General features: G+C 49.7%; 1 protein-coding gene across 5 annotated transcripts in view; it reads left to right on the top strand.

The window, feature by feature from the left end:
* The window catches only part of CBARP (CACN subunit beta associated regulatory protein), a 200,992-nt gene that overhangs the window by 117,697 nt on the left and 65,802 nt on the right, over positions 1–17,493 (top strand). For all 5 annotated transcript variants that reach the window (XM_069647211.1, XM_069647220.1, XM_069647205.1 and 2 more), the window contains exons 4-6: positions 8,597–8,658; positions 13,609–13,771; positions 14,586–14,766. In XM_069647211.1, the coding sequence (XP_069503312.1) occupies positions 8,597–8,658; positions 13,609–13,771; positions 14,586–14,766 (406 nt within the window). The remainder of the gene's footprint in view (positions 1–8,596; positions 8,659–13,608; positions 13,772–14,585; positions 14,767–17,493) is intronic.

Consider the following 17,493-nt stretch of genomic DNA (forward strand, 5'->3'; position numbering starts at 1 on the left):
TGCTGTCGATGGCAGTAGTTTTATCTCCGAGTACCGTGAGTGTTCATCCAGCACCACCAGAACATATGTGCCTTATAGGAGGGGGACAAAAAGGTCTATCGCCACCTCTTCCCACCAATGCTCAGGGAGCTGCATCATCTGCAAGTGTTCGGGGACTGAGTGAGGGTGCAGACTGAGGCAGTCCTGGAAGGATTTTAGGGTGTGTTTCTAACATGCTGTCCATGCCAGGGAACCATACCTTCTGTCTGAGGAGACTCTTGGTGGACACGATGCCCTGGTGTCCCTCGTGGGCCATCTCTATTATTCATGGTTGCAGGGGAGGATGGTATTATTATACAATTCCATTATAGTATCCAGTCTGCTGTCATTGAGAGTTCATCTCTCACTCATGTTCGTGTTCTTAGCAGCTGTATGTCGATCACTGAGTTTGATGATGCTGTGCTCTCGGTTTTCTGCCATCAACCGCCCCAAATGCAGGCGGCCACTAGTTGTAAAGATGGGTCCTCTGTCATTATACGTGCAAGCTCCTCCAGTAAGATCTTGGGTGCGCTGGTGTGGTGCACTGTGTAATTGACCTACCCCTCCACGCGATCACTGTCGAACCGTGGGCACGGCAGCAGATGGCGGGACTGAAAATATATACCGGGGTTGCTTCCATTTCTGGTTTGTGAATAGTGTTAAATCAGTATTATTGGAGGTGCAGGCCACACCTAGTGATGCAGAGCGGCATTTGTGCTGTCGTTTTTCCGTAGATCGTGATGAGGGGTTGGTTGTCCGTGATGACTGTGAAAGGTTTGCCATAGAGGAATAGATGAAAATGTTCTCAAGCCCACACTACGGCAATGCTTTCTTTCTCTGCTTGAGAATAGCGTTGCTCCGTATCCGTTAGGATCTTGCTGGCATGATACTACCTTCTTCAGGTAATGGTCACTTACTGTATGTTGAGCTAGGATGGCGCGTAGAACCACCGGGCTGGTGACTACGGCCAATTCTGTGTGAAGGTTGGGGTCCCAATACGGCCTGCAAGTGGCTGACGCTACCTCTCTTCTTATTTTGTCGAATGCTTCCGGTTGGGGGTGCCCCAGATGAATTTGCAGACCCTAACCAAGCACGACCACAACGGGGAGCAGATGGATGCAATGTCCGGGAGGTAACTGGTGCAGTAGCTTACTAAGCCGACGACTGAGCGTACTTGTACCACGTTAGTCAGACGAGAGGCCTCCGTTAGAGACGTGATTTTCTCTGGATCCTGATCAAAACCTTTCTTCGAGAAGATGTGACTAAAGAATTTTACTGTCGACTTATTGAATGCGCTCTTTTGAGTGCTGGTTGGCGTCTTCAAGTGCTTGGCAGACACTTCGTAGGGTGGCGTCATGTGATTCTGTTGTCCTTGCCAAAGAGATACCAAAGTTCAGTCTCTTTTATACCGGAGTAGACCAATATGTGTCGTAAAGGTTGTGATGTAGCAAGACTCTCTTTACTTCGAGCTGGTGATACCCTTTGTTTAGGTTGAGTCAGAGAACACTGTGGCACTGTTCAACAAGTGCATCATGTCGGTGATGCCTAGCGTCTGGTGGCGTTCCCTCGTGATGGCTTGGTTTAGGACTTGCATGTCGTTGCATAACCGCGTGATCTTCAGGTCCTTTCTTGGGTACTGGCACCACTGGTGATATCCACGGGGTGCGTCCAGTGGCTGGTTCAATTATGTCTGCTTTTATTTGTGCCTTCAGCTCCTTCTTCACTTGGTGCTGAATGTTAAAGTGTATCCCTCTGTAGTGCTTGGCTACTGGCTTCACGGACTGGTCGATGTGTAGATTTATTTGGCACCCCTTTAGTTTCCCTATCCCTTTAAACAGCAACTGGAATGTTGCCTATATTTCAGCAGTCAGCAATCTGCATTTGTCCCCCATGAGGCAGCAGAGAATATGGATGAGTCCCATTTGGATGGCTGATCGGAAGCTCGGTATTCATCCGCATGTGGCCTCTGCATCTATGACATGTATTGTGATGTGGTCAGACTTCTTTTTGTAGCTGCAGGCGGTTGTAAATGATTCTTTGCATGACTTTTGTTCTTTCGCCCCATAGGCATATATGTCCACTCGGGGCCTTTCTCAGGCGGGGTGTTTGCTTATGTTTCAGGAATGCGTTCTCTGGCATCACGTTCACCATTGCACTGGAGTCAATGAGGAAGTTGCGTTTCTTCCTTTGGCTTGCAAGCGGTAATGTGGGGCTGTGTGCCATGGCTATGGGGTTTCCTAATGCGTACAGGTACCCTCTTCTCCTCTTCAAGATGGACAGTGTGTCCAAGCGGTGTCGATGTGTCCCGCTGGCTGATGTCATCTGTCTTTTCTGCGGTATTCTGGCGAGACTGACCGCCTGTACTTGGTCCTGTGCCTTTCCTTTGTGTAGTGTCTGCGCTCTACCTGTCTTGTGTCTTTCATCCTTGGAGCGGGGAGAGGTTTATGCCTGTGTCGCTTATATTCTTGGTGGAGTGAGCCCGTTGCTTTGGGGGCACGGCACATTGATCGAAAATGGTCTCCCCCCCACATGCTGAGAATTCTTGTCCTAATGCCGGCCAGGTATCGTCATGCAGGAATTCGTAGCCACAGCGGAAACACTTGCGCTTGTCGTTCTGGTGTCTTTTGCTGGCTCAGGCATGATTTTTTTGCACTGCTTCCTCTTTGATCATGGTTGCTGGTGAAATCTGTAGCTTGCTCATGGCGGACACCTGGTGTTCGAGGGCCATCGCCATGGTCGTTCCCGCCAGCAGAAAAAGTTCTGCCAGGGTGTGAGACTTCTGTAGACGTTTTTTCTTGAACGTCAGTGATTCGCACCCGGCGATGATTTGGGATTTAATCGCCTCGTCATTTGAATAGCGGTGAAAGTCAGTGTCTGACTCTGGCCCTAAAACGTGTAACAATCGTGTCCGTTGTCTCACCTTGTAGCTGTGTGGTAGTGTGTAAGACGTGAATTGATCAAATTTATTTTTATTTGTATAGCGCCTATACACAATGTGTTTGAAAGTGCTTCAATGAGGGGGGGGGGGATCACGGGAAACTACATTTACATTCTTACAAGTCCTTGAAACAATTCAGAATGTGGCACTCATAGTACACATTTTTGTGAATCGCAAAGTGTTAGGTTCGAAAGCGTTTCAGTTCCAGGTGGGTGTAGACAACATCTTCTGACAGCTCAAATACATTCTCTCGGACCTTCTGGGCTTGCAGTCCATCTAAGGAGCCTATTTATGCGCTTGTCATTCTGTGGTCCCTAGGCGTCCAGGTAGACCCAAAATTCCCTTATCCATCGTGCCCAGATTTGTAGTTAAAGTTGTGTCAAATGGGAGGAGAGATGGTTTGGGGATCGTCTCTCTCTCTCATCTGCTGGGCAAGACCGCTGAGCTAGCCTTGCAGCGCCATCTTTCATTGATGCTCAGGGCACGCGCGGGCCCTCTTTGGCTTGTGGTGTGACTGGGGTCAGCTGATCCTAGCATAGTCCAGGTGTGGACTCGCCCCCCGCTGTCACTACGGGAGAGTCCTGTGGCTGAATCCTAGGCTCCTGATGCTCTTTGGCATTCTGTCCTTCTGCCACTCAGCTGCATGGCGAAATCAGACCTGCAGTATGCTTCTGCCAGTACACGGCAGCGGGCGGGGTATCCAGCCCTCTGCAGCAGAGTGGTGGCGGTGAAAGTGCTCTGCATGCACCGAAAGGGCATGACTGCTGGGTGCAGCCGCACGCTCCTTGGCGGTCCTTAGCAGCAGCGAGCAGTGGCGTTGCCAGGAATCAAATTTAGGAGGGGCACAGAGGGGGCCAGTGACAAAAGTAGGGGGGCACAGACAAAAGTAGGGGGAGAACATGGTCACTGCTCGACTTAGGTGGGGGGCAGAAGGGGCGGCACAGGGATTCACAGGGGGGGCCCAGGCGCCCCCTAGCGACGCCACTGGCAGCGAGGTACACTGTCTCGTGCTCCACCGTACGTACAGGCGTTGCTTGCTCCATCTGCAGCCATCTGCTCCTGCGTGAAATGCGTGCCGTCCTGGAGTCGGGCTCTGTGCCCGATGCATACGCCCACTTCTTCTCCTGCGACACAGGCTTGCACACTGCCCTGCACACGGTAAGGTGCATAGGGTAATGCAGTACGCAGCCAGTGCTGGTCAGTGTGGTATAATTGGCCCACTTGTCACCATTTTGGTATCCCAACATGGAGCGCGGCACAGCACGATCAAAGATACGTAGCCACGCAGGTTATCAAATAGGCAACAACTAACTTTATTGGCGAGACATCATTCATTACATGACGTGTGGTCGCATGACTCCAGCAAGCATCCCAATGCGGTGACCAGACACTACAGACTCCTTGGTGCATGATGTCTTTATACTCCGGGCCCTCCTCCTGTTTCTGAGTACATATGATATGATAGTTTATTTTTATAGCGCCTATACACAATGTGTTTCAAAGCCCTTCAAGACAAGGGAGAGAACAAGGGAAAACACAATGACATTCTTACAGGCCATGAACAGTAAGGATGTGACATTAACTATCGTACTCAGCCTGACGACATTTCAGATAGCGCAAGAGCTAAGACATAGATAAGGAAGGGAGGGGGAGAGTGGGAAGGAAATGGAAACTGACAGGCGACTACCATACTAGGCCTGACGACATTTATGGTAGAGCCGGAGAAAACAAAAGGTGAGGGAGAGGAGTGCAGAAACGGAGGGCAGGAACAAAACAAGCAACTATCTTAATAGTTGCTGCAATAATTCTCTTGCAGTTGTGCACAGAATTTATCACTGTAATGATTGTCTTACAGTTTATCGTGTGCTAATTGTTCGCGTCTTCTTTCTTTATATTTGTCCTTGTTTTTAAAGTAATTGAATCCTAAATGTTAGCTTTAGGATTGGATTATTCCCTTGATATCCCCTTGATGTCCTCAAATAGATAAGGATATCAAGCAGATACTCAGGACATATTCTATTTGAGGACATCAAGGGGATATCAAGGGAATAATCCAATCCTAAAGCTAACATTTAGGATTCAATTACTTTAAAAACAAGGACAAATATAAAGAAAGAAGACGCGAACAATTAGCACACAATAAACTGTAAGACAATCATTACAGTGATAAATTCTGTGCACAACTGCAAGAGAATTATTGCAGCAACTAACAATATGAATGTTAAACAATAAAGGCGCCATTTCAAAGAACACAGTACTGTTTTCTCATCTTTTCAACTATTTAACCCTTGGACATCCTAAGGGTAACTGTAACTTTGATTTAGAGCAGCCGTCTAATCATAAAAAGCAAGAATTGTTACAAATTTCTTCAATTACTACCATATATATTAACAACATTGGGCGCCAGTAGCTGCCTAAAGGCTGATTTTTTATAATTCGACTATCTTAATAGGCCTTACGACTTTTCACTTAGTGCTGTGGGGAGTGGGGAGCAGGAAAAAAACGGGAGGGGGGATGAGGCAGGCGAGGTTGCTGTCATCATAGGTCCAGGGGCAATTCTGATAGAGTAAGTGCATAGAAGAACGTAAGGGAAGGATGGGAGGAGATGGGGGGGGAGGCGGAAAGGGAGAGGGAAAATGGATAAAGGGAGAGGAGCAGAGTCAAAAAGAGTGGAGAAGCAAGAGGGGAGAGCGAATACAATTGCAGAAGTCAGTAGTAACACATAATGTTGCAAGCCCGGATACAAGATGAAGATGGGAACAGCATGATTCAGGACCACCATAAGAAAGGGTGACGCCCTGTGAATCAATGAAGTCCATAAAAGTCAAATCCAGCATTGGCCACAAGACGGTGATGGTGAAACCAGAATATATCAGGACAGACTCCTGCAGCAGTAGGCTGGAGGAGGGTGAGGGGGAGCAGGGTAGAAGAATCAAGCAAAACAGGCAACACCTGTTTGCGGGAAGGGGGGCACAAGGGAACATCACAGGGGTGGGGGGAACAGTGGGGGTGGGCATGGCCTGTGGGGACAGAGGGAGTAAACACATGTTGGTGCATGCTTACCTTCTATCTGAGCAGGGGTTTGGGCCCTGAATCCTCCTGATCCAAACAGAAATTGCCCTTTGCTTCGTCTGCCCTTTGCTTCGGTCGCCTGGGCAAGAGACGCCCTTGATCTAAGAGTTGAGAGCAGGAAAAAAGAGGCAGGGATAATAAGGTGGGCAGTGCTTAGGCCAGGTGACCTAGATCCACTTGCACCTGCTCCCCATCTGCAAAGGAAGAGAGGCTGAAGGGTTTCATAAGTAGGGAAAAAGAGCGGCAACCAGGAAGGCACCAGGTGGGCGGGGCTTGCTTAGTGGGGAAAAAGAGCAGCAACCAGGAAGGCACCAGGTGGGATGTGCTTAGGCCAGGTGACCAAGGTCCACTTGCCCCTGCTCCCCATCTGCAAAGGAAGAGAGGCTGAAGGGTTTCATAAGTAGGGAAAAAGAGCGGCAACCAGGAAGGCACCAGCTGGGCGTGGCTTGATGAGTGGGGAGACATCAGGCAGCCTGTGTAGCCAAAACAATGGTTCCACGGGCTGTCTGCAGGTACCAGTACTTTGGGTTAAAAAAGCCTTTCCTTTTTTTCTAAACGGAAGTGCTGACATCGGCAGGCAGCCCGTGTAACCGTACAGTGCTTCGGCTACACAGGCTGCCTGAATCGTCGGTGTGAGTGGGGCTGGTGAGGGTGTGGGCCCTGGCAGGGCCCTGGCTCGGGAGCCCTTTCTGGAGACTGCTGAGGATCGGCTCCGACTGGCCTCGGCCCACTTAAAGCCTGTCCAGTCACTCTATGAAAGGACCTAGGTCTGAGTGCGGGAGCTCCGGAACCTATTTGTGGAAGATATTGCGTCTGGACCTGTATACACATGTCCTGGTGCATAAGGACATGTCTAGTTCTCAAAGGGTAATGTCTGGGGGTGCACGAGCTTGTTTCAGTGTGCAAGTAAATAGATCGGGATGTGCAGGTGCAGGCCATGCTAGTCCATATTGTGGATGTGTGAGTCGAGATGGGGTAAGAAAGCACATGTTTCAGGTGGGTATTCGTTTTTGCGATGTGTCTGTACTATGGTGAGCTTTGCTTGCCTGCTTGTGCCCACGAGTGGGTGGCAGAGTATGCCAGAATGCATGTATGGCGGGCCTCCGAGTGGCCATGTTTCAGGCGTGTGTCCGAGCTTATGAGTGCATGTCTGTACTCGGATGTCATTTATCACCCACTCACATTTAACTTCAACTCTGGTTTGTTTATTAAGCGTGGGAGAGTTGTGAAAAATCAGCTTTTTGGCTCCAGTACCGCCCACAAATGTAGCCAATTATACGAGGTTCAGCTCAGTGCGTAATATTCTCTATGGACCAATAATATGCATGTGTGTCTGTGCAAGTGTTTCTCTATGCACAGAAGTCTGACTATGCATGTATGTCTGCTTTTGTATATGTGGGTGCTTTCTGTGTCCAAAAACGTGTTTGAAAGTCTGTGTTTGCCTGCCCATCAGAATGGGCAGCGTAGCACTGTAAATGCACGTGTGCACACAGTTTTAAGACGTGTGTGTACCTGTGTGAGAGTAAAACTCTAAGGGTGTGTACACTCATGTCACGGACTGCATGTTTATGTACACACGCACATGTGTACACAAGTTCATGTAGCAACGCATTGGTGTGCCTGTGCAAATGTACACTATGGGGTTGTCTGTGTGTTCTGTTTTTGCGCTATTAGTTTATAATGCTTCGGTTGAGTGTACATTGTGCGGGTGAGTGAGTGTGTGTGTGTTTGCATGTTTTGTTGTGTGGGTATGCATACGACATGTTTTTTTTTTAGGCGTGCACTCTGTGTTGTTTAGTGCCTGCCTTTCTGCGTACTTGTACGTGTGTGTTTTGTCGGTGTGCCGCCTCTGTGTCTGTTTATCAGGCCTTGTTTATTAAGGGGGGAGAGAGAGTGAGAGAGAGAGAGAGAGAAAAAAGAGAGAGAGAAAGAGAGAGAGAGAGAGAGACAGACAGAAAGACAGACACTGTGTGGCCGTATGGGTCTCTGTAGCGTCCACTGTTTGGGTGTGCGCTGTCTCTGGGTAAATGGGCACTGTAGGTGTGGCCTTGTGCATATGTTGGTGTGTGTTCTGTCTGGGCCTGTTTTTTCTATCATTGCTCTTGCTATCCAAATGTGCATGCCTGCAGATCTGTATGTTTAATATGGCACTCCAAGTGTGTGTATGTGGCTACGCACATGTGTGTCCCTAGGAGTGTGCATCTTTCTGTCTGCCTTTGTGTGCTCTGAGTGTGTGTGTGTGTGTCTGCGGCACTGTATAGGTGTGTGTGTGTGTGTGGCACGCAGACACAGCGCTCACTGCTTGTTCCTGGCTGTGCTCGGCTGTGACTGCAGAGAGATGAGAACAAAGCACGCGCTGCTCCTTTCTGCCTCGGGCTTTATCCTCATGTCACCTCTACCCCCCCCTCTCCCCTCCCCTCCTACCTCCCTCTTCCCTTTCCATCCTCTCCCTCCTCTTACATGCTCCCCGCCTCCATCCCCTCTCTAACCCACCCTCCCATCTTCAACTCCCCCTTTCCCTCCACATCTCCCCTCTCCCCTTTCTGTATTCCTTCACCTGCTTTCCAGAGCCAGTGATGATCCAGAGAAAACCAACACTACTTACCTAGAGGAGACCGGCCCACCTCAAGGTGAGTACCAATGCCTCCTACCCCACCCACCATGCTGTATGCCGCCTCCCTTACCTCTCCAGCGAGTGCCAGAGCGGGTGTCCCCATGATTGGGTGCCACCTCCCAGGGCTCCCAACTCCCTCCTCCTCCGATTACAGTATGCCCCATCATGAGGGGCATCTCCACAGATGAGTGCCACCTGCCCACAGTGAGTAACTTCCACCCACGGCCTGGCCATGCCCTGCAATGGACAGCACCTGAGTGCCGTGCACGGTCTTGCCTCTGTCACTGGTGGGAGTGGCAGTGTCTGCAGTGCCTGCCCATTGTGGGCGATGCCCCTGCTTGCACTACTGGGCATCTATTGCCAGTAGTCCTCTTCCCTTGCACGCGGCCGTCCATCTGCAGTATATAGGTGCCTCTGGGCGCAGGCCTGTTTCTAATCTGCCCGCTAGTTGTACCAAGAATCGACTGCTAGGGACTTGTCTGACACCTCCCACAGTGGAAATGAGTATCGGGAATGGTAATATAGCGCTTTACATAGAACATATTTACTTACAATATAACCCAACTGAAGTTGGTACTCATTCAGCAACCTGCGAAAGTTAAAAGGCTGAGTTGGTCTTGCTGGGATTTGAACCCTGCAGCGGACACTGGTCACAGCATCCAGCGCTCAACCGACTAAGCTGGTCCTGGGAAGATAGCTCAACAGCAACGTGTGCGCCTTGGAAACAAGACAACGCGGAGCAACACAGGTTCGATCCTGGGTCCGCGCTTAGAAACCTCCGGCTATTAATCGCGTTATAAATACGCAACTAAGAAACATATTAATGTAACAGCGCCTCGATGCCCCTGGGCTGTGTGAGCGCTTTAAAAATGCAAATAAAATAAATAAAATAAGCTAGTTTACCAACAGGAAAGGGCATTCTTAGGGTGGCTGCTCACCCCATAGGATCATCTGTATCCCTCCCTTACCTGATGCTTCTCCAAGCTGCAGCTGCAGCAGCTTGCAGGTCGCAACGTTACACAGGCACAGGGGCGAGCATTGCACAGGCTCTACAGCGATCATCTGATTGCAAGGGCAAGAACCCTAATGATGCACAGTCAGTGTACCCTGTAGCCCTCTCCCAGGCATCCATCCACGCCCAGTCCTGCCTTCTGTGGGCTTAAAAGAGTTGGGGGCGGAGGAGGAAGTTTACTTCCGTCCCTGTATGGTAAGCTGGCTACATTTCAGAGGGCAGGCTGTACACATTGGGCAGGTTAGAGTCCATGCTGACAGGGGTGGACTGGGAACCAAAAGAGGCCCTGGAAATAATGTTCAAAGTGACCCCATATTACACATTTTCAGCAAGCCCAACCCTGTTCCTATGGGAAAATGTGGAAATAAAATAGGTTACCACACAAGAGGCCCACCGGGCAATCTCCAGAGTTTCCTATAGGACAGCCCGCCCCTGCATGCTGAAGATCAGAGGGCTTGGCAAGCACACAGGTAGCTCTCATGAAGCACTGCCACCAAATTCCCATTGGCTTCCCTTTTGGTAGCGCGTCGAGGGCAACGCACCATGCATGGGGCAATTCCTCAACATGTAGGCTGGAGTACAGGAAGGGGCCTGTAAGAAGTGCCCAGAGAATCTTACTTTGCCCCGCATACGAAGCCCCATGCATCTGGACCAGTAGGTCAGCAGACCCCACTTATTGTGTGAGTTTTAGAGCAGAAATACCCCCGGAGATCAATCCTACTGCTGCAGAAAGTGTTCCTGAAAATACGCCCAATTCAGAGTTTAGCACTGGTGCAGTCGTAGCGCTATTGATGGAATACCGCTGGGATATGTGTATGCTATTATGTGTGGACAAGGATCATGGGCAGTGGAGCTACAGCTGTAAAGGGTAAACTCTGATCTGTTTATGCATTACAGGGGTACGGTGATGAGGGGGCATCAGAGATGCCCACCTTTTCACCCATTACAATCTCCCCTCCAATGAAAAAAATCTGTTTACTGCATTGAAGAGTAGGGCCTATGCTTCTCCTCTGTACAGTGAAGAAAAAAAAAAAGCTTTTGGGGCCGATTAACAATTGTAACCTCCACTTCCGGGGTGGAGGTGAAAGCTTCCGTTTTGGAAATGCAACTCGAAATACCGCAGGCAGTACTCTATTGGAATACCAGAGGAATTTGGAGGTCAATAAAAACAGCGGTATTTGACAAATACCACTGTATTTAGGCTTACCACCCAACTTCTAATGCCCCCCCTTTAGAATCCAAGAAGAAATTTCGCCCTCACGAGATACATGGGTCTGTGTTTTTGAGGTCTGCGCTCTTTCCTCATCACACAATGTTTGGTTGCAAATGTCAATGATTCTTGGTTGCTGGTTCAGAACAAAATAATGATCTAAGCTCGGTGTTATCATCGGCAAAAACGTTTCCTACCCGGATGGTCTGAGTTGAGTCTGGCTGAGCGACCGCTCTGCCCAAGCTCTCCAGGGTAAGGGCTGCAGGCTTATTTTCCAGACACAGCTCCTCCTCCTCCCTAGAAGGTGCAGCCCGGGCACCATTCCGTTGGCTCCCACCATGTATCTGCCAGAAGGAGCCGCGCACTGTCGTTCTCCCATGACCAGGAGGAACTCTTGCCTCCAGTGATGGGGTCATGTTTTGGGCAAAGGGAGTAGGCCCGTAAGCAGACTCCCAGGGCCGGGGCGCAGTGGCTGCAAAAAACCACGTCCCCTTTCACACAAAGGTCCAATGGGAGGCTTTGCAAATGCCTCTACGGTCTATCCCAGAGAGGATGCTTGAGTTGACTCTTTCCCAAGATGAATAATCTGTGGGTAGATGGAGATCCATTGCTTGCCCATACCAGTATTTACTGTCCAAAGTCCACTCTCTTCTGATAGGCTAGTTTAACAGGTACGAAGTGGCTGAGCAGATATGTCCATTGGGCGTCACTAAGTTTGATGAACCTTCTGGGTTCCTGAAAGAGCACACAGGGCGGGCTGTCTATTCCTGATGCCCGATCACCACCTCCTAAGAAGATCTAGGGTTTGCCGTTCCCTCTCCAGATCCCTCTTCCCCCACCACCCAACCAAGCAAAGTGCCATCTTGCAGTGGCTAAGACGGCGACATAGATTATCCCCAGAACTACCATCTTGGACTGTCTTATCTGGGGCTTTCAACAGGCAGGTTGGTGAGCCCAGCACACTGGGGTGTTAATGAGTCTTGGTACCCATGGACCGCATATGTGTGCCCATCCGTAATGTAAAGAATGAGACCATGCTCATATCCACAGCTTGGTAGAGCAGCCAGGTGATGTCTCCTTCAATACAATCCCTAGTGCCACGCATTCCTGGCAGTCTGATAAGACGGCAAGTTAGCAGTCAACCACAAACCTCGTGCAATATCAGGAAACCTAAATAACGGGGTGCCCCATCTCCATAATGGGCACCACTCACTCATTCAAAAAGCCCAGAATAGATAATAAATATAATATGGAATTGCTGCAAAAGTAACTTTTAAAAAAGCCTACAGGATTTTATGGTCTTGATGCTCATGCACTATGCATCACTGAGTCTCTGGTGTCAATAACTACTTTCCCTTAAGCTAAAATGGGGGCAATTTAAAAATACAGTGCACCAAATTCAATACCGGCCCAAGAGGGCCCTAGTTGGATATCATGGCTAAGTTCCTACACCAGGATATAAACGGTGTCCAGCGATGATATCGCTAGAAATAGCATCGATGGTGACTAAATATTCTTTTAAAGGCACTATGCAACACTTAACCCAAATGTTCTAGGACTGGAGTTTGTTTATATAATTGCACCAGTCCTAAATTATATTGGGGAGTGTGTTTAGTGCCTTTTAAACAAAAAAATCGAGTCACCCACAATTACTTTTCCAGCGGTAATATCAAATGTAACTGATATAAACCAATACCTACAAATCCAGACTAATGTGCAAAATCCTGCTCTTCCCTCTTCCCTTTATCAAAAGTGACGCCCATTACTCAACCCTAGTCAAGGGATCTATTTCAAACACTTGAGTGAAGGGCACTCTCTTCTGTATTCCATCCTCGCCAGACTGCGTATGGAAAGAAACATGGCATCTATGATCGCTTCCATGATGGACGAGCAGACCAGAGCCCCTCCATTTCCGTGGAACTCCTGGACCTGTCCATGGTTCTTCAACGCACCCATTTGTCACACAATGCAGCAAGATAATATGGGGCTTAAATTTAGATTAGGTCTTTCTTTCCATGCAAACTTCAGTCATTAACGTGACCCATCCAATAATCTCACCACATGTCAACAGGTAGCCTACCACAGGGCTTGGCACTTCACCCCCGCCTTTTGAGAGGTATACCCACTATCCCTGCAGTGCTAGTTTATTTGCAGGGGTACATTTACCTAAATTGATGGGTACAATTCTGTCTGACATGGGTCTGATATACCCTTTCACTCATGGTATCAACCTTTAATCGGTAAACACAATGCCTTCAAACATTCATACTGGTGACTGGTGCCAAGTCCATTTTAGGGGACCCAGAATTCAGGTGAGATAGTGTTGGTCAGTCCCTGCTCCTTCATGGCTGCATGAGTCAAAAACCTCTCGAGTGAGATTTATTGTCTGTCGATGCTGACTAACGTTGTTTTGTACCTAGTTTACTCACTGTCAGCGGTGTCCTAGTGCTTCCCCAAATAGATGATGCTAGCAGGCTATATTTTGGCCTTTCTCAGGATCTCATTGCATAGCTTCTGAGGCTGACGAATGCTATATATCGGCTAGCTGCATACCTCCACAGTAAGGACTATGTTTCCTCCAAATTGGAAGCTCTACCCTGTTTCTCCAGTAGCCAAATGTATGAAATGTAAGAATGTATTACTCACTCGACAAGCCTGATCTTTCCATTGCCTGATCTTCTGGTGGTTGTCTTTGTCTGGGCCGTTGGCTATCCTCTCACTGGGTCCCCCATTGCATCCTGCAGAGATTACCATCCGGGTGGATGAGGTGGAGTGTCTGTCCGCTTCCAGCTTCCACGATGCAGAATCAGAGCGCTTCCTATCCACCTGCTCCACCGGCCGCCGCGTGTCCTTCAACGAAGCGGCCCTCTTCGACCAGGGCAAGAAGGCACAAGAGAAGGGGAGGAGGTAGGTGGGATGCAGGGCTTTTACTGTTTGACGTGGAACTGGGAAGGCTTGCAAAAGTGACCGTCTGGTGTAGGAACATCCACATCTTGACGTTGGGGGAACTTCCACAAATGGACTGTTTCGAGTGGTAACCATGCAGCAGTGGAGGATTCTAAGGCTAGAATGCATGGTCAGGAAGGTTGTAAGAGTTAAGCTAAGCAGGTGTTCAAGAGGTGTGGGATGCATAGCTGGAAATGCCATGAAGAGTTTCCACATGAGGTACTGCTGTTGGGGCGGAAGAGGGTGTGTGTTCTGCTGCTCAGCCATGTATGAGGTAGGCCTTCCAGGACTGGATGAAAGGGAGGAACGTGATTTGACACCTTGATCGTACATTGTGAGGGGTCTTCACTGCTGGACAGAAGGGGTGGGTGAGATTTCATAGCAGGACCATTTAAAGGGGTCGGGCAAGTTACAGCCGTAAAAGCATTGGCGTGGAGGGGAAGCATTACAATACTGAGGTTTACTGTGGATGGCGGCATTACCTGGCCGGCATGCTGGCAGATATGGTATGGGTGAGCTGCTACAGATGGAAAAATCATGGTGTAGGCTTTTGCACTAAAGTATATTTGAGCCTCAATAGCTCATGAAAGGCATGGGAAAAGAGTGCTGCCACATCTGGAAATGGGGAAGGGCTTCTACATCTGGACACGGTATGTGGAAGGCCCTCAGAGTTGAGCATTGCATGGGAGGAGGGCTATCTGTGCATGGCACTTGGAATACAGAGGGGACTATCATGCTGGCTTGTGTTTGTTTCCTATTCTCTACCGCGTCCCAGATACACGCTGACGGAGGGAGACTTCCATCACCTAAAAAACGCCCGGCTGACGCACCTGCACATCCCGTCACCAACCCTGAAGATTGTCACCATCCACGAGGGGGACACTGGCGACACCAACAGCATCACCATGACTCCCCGCCGGCCCCCCACACCAAATGCCAACCTCTTCCTTTTCCAGGTGAGTTACGACCCCTGCAATGGAGCTCTTCCAGCCTCGGTGCAACCCCCTCAACTATATCCAGTGTTAATCTCCCTCCCCCAATCTTGTTGCTATCGTGCATAAGATGGCAGTCTAAACCATCTCTCGGCAACTACCAAAAGTGGGGGGGGGGGGGATTTGGGTGTACAGAGCTCCTCTCCCGTCAAGCCCTCTAGTACTATGTTTCTCGGTAACTATAAGGGAAGTGGGATGTAGGTAGCTCTTGGAAATGGTCTGAGTTGAAAAAGATGTAGACAGCCCCCAAGGACTCTAAGGTGTCTGCCAACACCGTGGTGCAGAGGGCCCTCTAGCCTAAGAGCGATAGAGACGGCTCCTTCTGGTGTGTGACTGGTGGCACTATGTCACTCATCACCTCAGAGTGGGACAGAGGGAACTCTCGATGAGACAGCACTTTTGGTATGGTACCTGGAGCCAAGGTAAGATGAATGACTGGGTTTCGTATAGCATGACCTTTAACACTCCGGCAGACTCTTGGCGCTCAGTTCTGCATGGAGAGGCCGTTAGTTGGGAGGATGGGGAATGGCGAGACACTAATCCAGACGTTTTGAACCATGCGTTTTGGAGGTGCCTCCTCTCCATGTCTTGGGTGGTAGGTTCCTTGAGACCGTGTAAAGTTAAGCAGATTGCAGGCCTTTCCCTGCATTCTTGCAGTTATGGTGATTGTTGCATCAGTTTTCCATTGGAGCAGATCTACGTTGAAATATTTCTAGTCCAGTTGAAAAGGCAGTACCAAGGCATTCATGATAGTTTCTCCCTGTTTGGTGATCTGCTCTTCTGAGTGTCAGTGAGGGTTCGATGCAGCATTGAGTTCATGGAATGTGACCTTGTTGGTGGGATGTCCAGGTTGGGAAATTTTCCAGGGTACATGGCAGGGTGTCCTTTTAGCTGCTGAGTTGAATAATCAGTAGCAAGGTGCTCATGCTTATTTATTCTAGTCTAACTGGTGTCTGGCATTCCTGATTTCAATGACCGGTGCTTCGTGTTGGTGTTGAGCAGTTAATTTCCAAGTTGGGGGGCATTGTCTTAAGCATGTGAATGGTGGTGTGTATTGTTGCCAAACCAGTTTAGAAGAAGTACCACCATAAGGCATTCTTGCTTGCTTATTTACTGTACATGTGTTTTCCCCTCAGTGGGAGATGGCAGAGCACCTGGTTTACAACCAACATATATTGCCTTTCTGGGTTGAGTTATGTTGTCCATTTTATGCAGTGATGTTCGTTAGATGTCACCGGATTGTTTTAAGGTGGGGGTGTGTTGGAGATTTCCTTCAGCCTCTGCTTCACATGTAGTGGCGGTTGTGGTATATCCCTTCGTATGGTTTGTTAGACAGATATATTTGAGCAATTTCTGAAAAGGTCATTTGGCCCTCCAGGATGTGAAGTTGTTGAGCATGACATTCCAGAGGTTGGTGGCCGTCACGGCAGAGGGAGTCCTTCGCTATCTTTTCCAGTTGCACTGGGGAACCGCCACTAAAGCAGCCCCACTTCTTCCTACCATATTACCTGGAACATAAAGAGTGAATTTCTGCTTGATTACCTCTGGACCACTCGGTGGCCTGTTGGGTGATGCACAGTGTACTCCTACATCCCGTCCCCTTTCCTCCATACTGTATGGGCGTCCATCGCTAGGGACAGGAGACGGAACCTTTTTCACCAGAAAAACTCTTCTTCCCCTTTAAATTTAGAGGCGCACAGGGGCGCGGCCAATGGCGCGTGCGATCCCCTGATTCCACCCACCGGCGCCACTCCCCAGTCCTCTTTTCCGTGTCAATAGGAACGGACCACTTAAACCAGCGCTCCTGGATTTGGCTTCGGCCTTGTAATTCAATGGGCTTTTCCCGGGATACTGTCCTTTGTCTTCTAATCATTAATCAGGTACTCTGTCCTCTGGTGCCACACGCCCCCCCCCCGGCGCATGTCGACGTCCTTGGGATTCAGCAGGTGTCCAGCTTGTGAGGAGCTCTTTCCCACATCAGACCTGCACGCTCGGATCCTCTGCTGCTTTGGCCCCAACCACAGCTTGGGAGATTGTACCGCGTGTGATGTGCTTACACCGCGAGCTCTGAAGAATGGGTTAGCACGGTGGAGGGAGCTCTCCAAGAGGTCTCCTCCAGAGGTTCTTGAAGAACTTCATCAGACACAAGTCAAGGCCCAAGGTAGAACTGCTTTTTTCCATCGCACCCCGCAAGGGCAACTCCTTTCCGAGGAAACGTCTGAGCGGGAGTGACCGGTCAGGTTCACACGCCAGTACAGGTACTGAGGCTCATGCAGCTACCGGCCAGCAGGCCGAGGGGTCCCTAGATCCTTCCGGAGACAATGCTGAGGGTCTTCTTTTACTGGGGGTCCACCTGAGGGGCTACGCCCTACTACCAGGCAAATGTTTGAGGGGGGGCCTGTATGCAGCACTACCAGCGACACAGCTGAGGGCACTACGCCTACCAGGCACCCGTCCTGAGGTGCAGGGCAGGGCTCAAGCTCCACCGCCAAGAGTTCAGTAGGAGGCTGGGTCCAGCGAGCCAAGCACCACGACTCAGGCATGTGGTATGCAGCTCAACAAAATGGCTGCCACGCCAGACAAGATGACCGCTCGTCTGTTACCATATGGCTGGTCTTTTCCATCGCACCGTGCACGGGCGACTCTTTTCTGAGGAAACATCCGAACAGGAAGGACTGTTCGGGTTCTCAC

The sequence above is a fragment of the Ambystoma mexicanum genome, chromosome 1p, assembly GCF_040938575.1.
Source record: "Ambystoma mexicanum isolate Mex_15411 chromosome 1p, UKY_AmexF1_1, whole genome shotgun sequence".
Classification (NCBI taxonomy): Eukaryota; Metazoa; Chordata; class Amphibia; order Caudata; family Ambystomatidae; genus Ambystoma; species Ambystoma mexicanum.